The following is a 5,354-nucleotide window of genomic DNA, read 5'->3' on the forward strand; positions in this document are numbered from 1 at the left end:
AAACCAGCAGATTCTGGGTGGTTTGACAGGTCATCAAAACTGGACAAAGAAATTATTTGCAGGGGGACTCTGATGCCAGTAGGAGCATTAACACAGCTTGCCTTCAGTAACACTGACCTGCTGCAGAAAAATCTAAGTCTCCATACCTAGATTTAATTTAAAAATTAATTTGGCCTTTTGAAGGAAGGGCTAAGGCTTGAAAATATATTTGCTGCATCCCAGCCAAATAGGTTCACTAATAACAAAAAGACCAAAACCAGATTTTTTGCATTAGAGAGAGCACTTTATTATTTCTCTGCTTTGTTTTCTTTGGAGCGGTTGTAATAAGGCGTGTCTCATGTTTCTTGTGTTGCTGCCAGGCCTGAGATACTTCTTTGTGACTTTTGAACACTGCTTTGATTTTAAAGGGGCACTATCATAGATTTTTTTACGTTGAAAAAGACCTTTAAAATCACTGCATCAATAGAAACAACCCAAAACCTCCGAATTTCCTTTCTAAGGACATTTTACTGAGAGGTACACATATATCTAAAAGTACCCAGCACCATTGTTTTGTTTTGTTTTTTAAATAGCATGTGAGTTTAACAAAACTAAATGTGTGAGTATTTCTAAAAGCTCCCCTCCTGATCTTTTAGACTGCAATTCTTCATTCCTATGTTACTCTGTAGTCAGGTTTACTCTTTGTACATTAATTTTGCCGACCATTTCTTTTTAGGCAGTAAAAGTAGACTTGTCCAGGTTTCCTGGTATTTATTCATTCATGGCACATGCAGAGTTACTTGGGTTAACAAGTTAGAAGAGAAAGTTGGATTTTAATTGTGTGTTTTCTATCATATTTGAAAAAGTTACAAAAACAATTTCCTCAACATGCGGTGCTGTTAAGTTCCCTTCCCCTGTGTTGTTTTTGGACCTGCAGTATTTTGAATATGACATCTTACAAAATATAATAGTATTTTTAAAACCTCCTACTGGAGTGCATTTGATTTAAGTTATTCAAAGTGAATGTGGAGGACTAACAGCCCTCTGAAAACGATCAGTGACGGGAAAGCAGCATTGTTTGCCTACCTCCCCAGGGCACCTTCTGTTCTGTGTGCACATGTGGGACTTTCTGGGACTCCTCGGAGAACTATGTGCATCTGCCAGCAGAATTCTGCTCCCTGATATCCAGAAATACATTTGGACACAGTGCAGTGTAATCATCTGCTGGTTCTAAGTTTCTGGTAGGAGCCAGACCTTTAGCCAGGAATGTTGAAATGAAGATGCCTGGTGACCTGCGCGGTGAGGTCCCTACTCCAAGGATTTTGCATCTCCTTCTGGACAAGAGCAGCCATAAAAGCTCCTGCCAGCAGTTCAGCGTGAGGGTACAGGATGGGCTCTGTTCGAGCAGCAGGACTTGTCAATACACATGACAAAATATCCATTGCCATAAAGGTAGCTCACTTCCCCTAACTTCAGAAGAGTAATGCCAGATCACATCAGCTGATAACTCAATATTTGTGTGAGAATTTCCTATTGGTTTAATAGAAAATCTGACCCCTGGGGTTTTTTTTGAGAAAAATCTGACTTACTAAATATAGCAGATGGGGGTTTTTTTAGAGCTTCTTTACCATCTTGAGCGTCATACCATGAAAACAGCCTTCAGGTGCTCAGGAATTTTTTTCCCTCCTGTTATAGATTCCCACATGTGCAGACACAGCCCTAAAGTTACCAAATTGCGTGTAATTGCTGTAGGGAGGATGATAATTTCAAGTAAAAGAATATAAAGCAGGATTAGATGAATTCCTTAATCAGCACAGAGCCCAGCCTCTTCTGTGCATGTCTATTACTTCAAAAATAAAGGCAAGACCACACTCCCTTCATTAGATATAGATTATCAACAGAATTGTTTCAAAATTGCAATTTTCCTAAAATAATCACTGAATCACCCACGTATAATTTCTACACCAACTAGCAAAGAATGGTGGGTTTAAGTGCAGCCTAAAGTGTCTGAAACATAGTGCCTTAAACCTAGTTCTAGTTAAAACCCTTTCTGGACACAGATAAAACACAACAGCCATATGAGGGAGAATGAGAGAAGCAAGGGATGATAAAATCTATGTAAAATCAGTTTTGCTGTTGTTACTGATGCAATCTCAATGGAAAGAGGCTTAGGAACCAGTGAGCCCATGAAAACAAGCAATACAAAAATAGTAATTTTAACTTCATTGGTGCTTTTACAATGCAGGTAGTGAAATAGCTTCTTGTGCATACTCATGGAATCTGGAGAGTCTGATTTAGCTTGTGTGAAGAAACAAAAGAGTGAAAAGCTACTAAGTTCTGAGCAGTGCACTTGATGCGTATCCACTGTAGAAAATTTTTGGTATAAAACAGTCTGAAAAGAATTTGCTGCCAATCAGCATTTCAAACTCCTCTGTATAGAACAAAGGCAGTCACCTGGAGCTCTGACTAGTGGTAAACCTGGATGAAACTTCATCTCAGACATCCTGGAGAATCCATCTTTGGTTATTCTTATACGGATATATACAGTGACAACAAGGTGATTAGGATTAAAAACTGAAAAAAACCTACTCTCTGGCCACTCAAGTCTTTATAGAAAATAAAATCCTTTTTTTTCTGAGATACTTTGTGGTTCATGATGGCAACAGCAACCATGTGAAGATGGTTTCATTAACTGCTGTATGATTTCTGTCTTCCATGGTGTTACACTCTGATTCAATCTTTTAGTGAGTTATAGGCTTTTGTGGTCCTGCTGTTGATGAAATCCGCCTTCTTAAAGTCAGCCTTTGGAATGAAAGAAACAGAACAATTCATTATCTTCAGTGCTGATTCTGCAAGGGAAGGGTGGGTCCAGCTGCCTAAAAGCTAAATATGGAGCCATGGTAGGGGTCTAGGCAGAGCCTTGTGCAATCACAGAGACAGAACAGGCAGTGCTTGTTTAGTCCAAGATAGATGAGATGAATAACTGGAATTGCTCAACTCTCTCCATTGACTGTACCAGGAGTCTGTTCTAGCTCAGCTCTACAGACTCCTAACTTTTAGGTGACTAATAGCTGAGATTAACCTAGCTGAGGTTAACCCTGTCAGAACAAAGAACACAGGGCAATGCCAAAATGACTCAGGATTTTATCCATTTTATTTGATCAAGTGATTTCTGTGGTTTATTGGACTAAAGTTGCAAAAATGTCTACGCATTAGATGGTTCTGAAGTTTTCAGTGCCATACCTGGTATATCTAGGGGACCTGATTTGCACAGGAACAGCAAATAATCAGCATTTTTGAAAATCAAGTCTGACAAATGTGTCTTATAGGAGTTCCTAAACTACCAGTAACTTCAGAAAATCCATGCCATCAGGGATATTGCTATACAGTAAAGTCAGGAATGCAGTTGTAAAAAACCAGAGGCAACAAAAGCTGGTAAAGAATTTATATGGCACAATACCCTTATTCTTGAACACAGATTTCTGGCCTATGGGGCAGTACTGCTAAGTGTGATGCAACCCTGTTAAAGTTTATGCTAAGGAACTTTTTTGCAGCAAATTTCAACCAAAAAGATCTTCAAAGAGAAACAGCTGAATAATAAATGCTAACAGCTAGCTTGAGAACTTGGAACAGTTTTAGGTTACAGGGAATTCGAAGGGACAAATTCTGAACAGCAACCAAACAAGCACTGAAAACAGTTTGCAATGCAGGGTGAAGGTAGGTAGGTGGAAGTTAACTCAGCTTTGTGTTGAAAAAGCAGTCACAGAGCTTCAAAAAAACCAAACCAGAAACAAAGTGGTTTATGGCAGACTCATGCTGGTCACTTTTTGTTTGATTTGACTATGACTGTAAATGTTTGCCAACACCTTTCCCAGGCTCTAGGTTTTGTCTGAGCATAACTGACACCTGGGCTACCAGGCCATGCAAACAAGAACAAAACTGCTCTGGTTTTAAAGCAGGAAGCTGCCTCGCCCTGCCTTTGTTTTTGCTGGCACTGTAGATCCTCTGTGCCAGGCTGGTTCAGCCAGTGTGGATGGTCACCTACTCTGCATCACTTGTCACCATCTGACGCTTCTGGCAGGAAGCAGCAACACTTTTCATTAGCTTTGCCAGTGGATATAAAACCACAGAGGGAGAGCACATGAACATGGATGAGCAGAAATTAAGGCCGAGCGTTACTTACACAGGATTACGTACAGGTAACAGGAAAACCACATTCAGGGACCATTTGAAATCCTATCACAGGTTGACTCATAAATGTGCAGGAATGCTAAGGGCCCCAGATGACAAATAAGAGAGTTCTAGGTCTAAAAGGACAGATTATTTTTCTTTGTGCTTACCTTTTTGTAAGCGCTGTGGAGATCGGTGTGTGACCACAGGGAGTAGAGGAGGACCGAAGCAGCCCTGCTCGCTTTGCTGAACATATTGCTGCAATTTTGGAAAAAGAATGATGAAACATATTTAAATTCCCACATCATAATCACAGTACATGTACAGACTTCAGCAAACATAACCTCATAGCATTTGTTTTGTCTCTCTTTACTCCTCAACACTGGTTTGCTACCCTTTAGGTATTGTAGCATGTTCCGTGCTGTCCTTATTACTGAAACAAATGGAACATGCCTCCCTGCATGTTCTATTTCCTGCATGTTCCTGCTTCACTCATTCTTCAGAATTAGGGGGGAAATCAAGTGCTCTGTACCCTACATCTTAGAGCAGCTATCATACTATTGATTTTCAGCTGAGGAAAATACACCTCAGCACAACAAGCATTTGTAAGAATCTTTCCAGTAGGTAAAATCTCTGGTTAGTTAGACAGGATTTAAACTATTCAGGGCCTCAGGAGGCCTCCTTTACTGAGATTGATTTCTTCTTTCATTTTGCAAAGACAGATCAAGGCAAACAGAATAATTATTCGTATTTATAAAGCATTAATTATCTTTTGAGTAAATACTGATTACATATTAAAGAATGATTAAATTTTGAATCTACTCTCTAAAATGCCACTTTATAAATTATTTTTAAGTACCGATCTGTAAGTTCTGTAAAAGGTATCCCTGCATTTTATTGCTAAAGATTATCAGAGCTGTGTTACAATGAACAGGAAAGACATTTTTGGTACAGATGAGATCTGATGATTAGTCACTACATATGTATCAGAATTTAGATAATGTTGTGCAGTTACCTTCCGAGGAGTTATTTAAAATGCTGGAACAGGGTGAATTTAGCTATGGATGGCAGAGTTGTTGTAAGAGATCTTCCTGTATTTCCCAATCAGTGCAATTCTATTCCCATCACTCGTTTGAGCTGTCCTGTACCTTAAGATGAAGCGTTTTTTCTCCCTGAGTAGCAGAGGCTGCAGGCTTTTTTTTCCC

The 5,354-nt window shown here is 39.4% G+C and overlaps 1 protein-coding gene across 1 annotated transcript in view; it reads right to left on the minus strand.

Moving 5' to 3' along the window:
• Positions 1-729: 729 nt before the first annotated feature.
• The window catches only part of PKP2 (plakophilin 2), a 31,200-nt gene continuing 26,575 nt past the window's right edge, over positions 730-5,354 (minus strand). The window contains 2 exon segments of the mRNA XM_008638109.2: positions 730-2,781; positions 4,320-4,420. Coding sequence (XP_008636331.1) covers positions 2,713-2,781; positions 4,320-4,420 — 170 coding nt within the window. The 3' untranslated portion in view covers positions 730-2,712.

This window comes from Corvus brachyrhynchos, unplaced genomic scaffold, assembly GCF_000691975.1.
Source record: "Corvus brachyrhynchos isolate BGI_N302 unplaced genomic scaffold, ASM69197v1 scaffold27, whole genome shotgun sequence".
NCBI lineage: Eukaryota > Metazoa > Chordata > Aves > Passeriformes > Corvidae > Corvus > Corvus brachyrhynchos.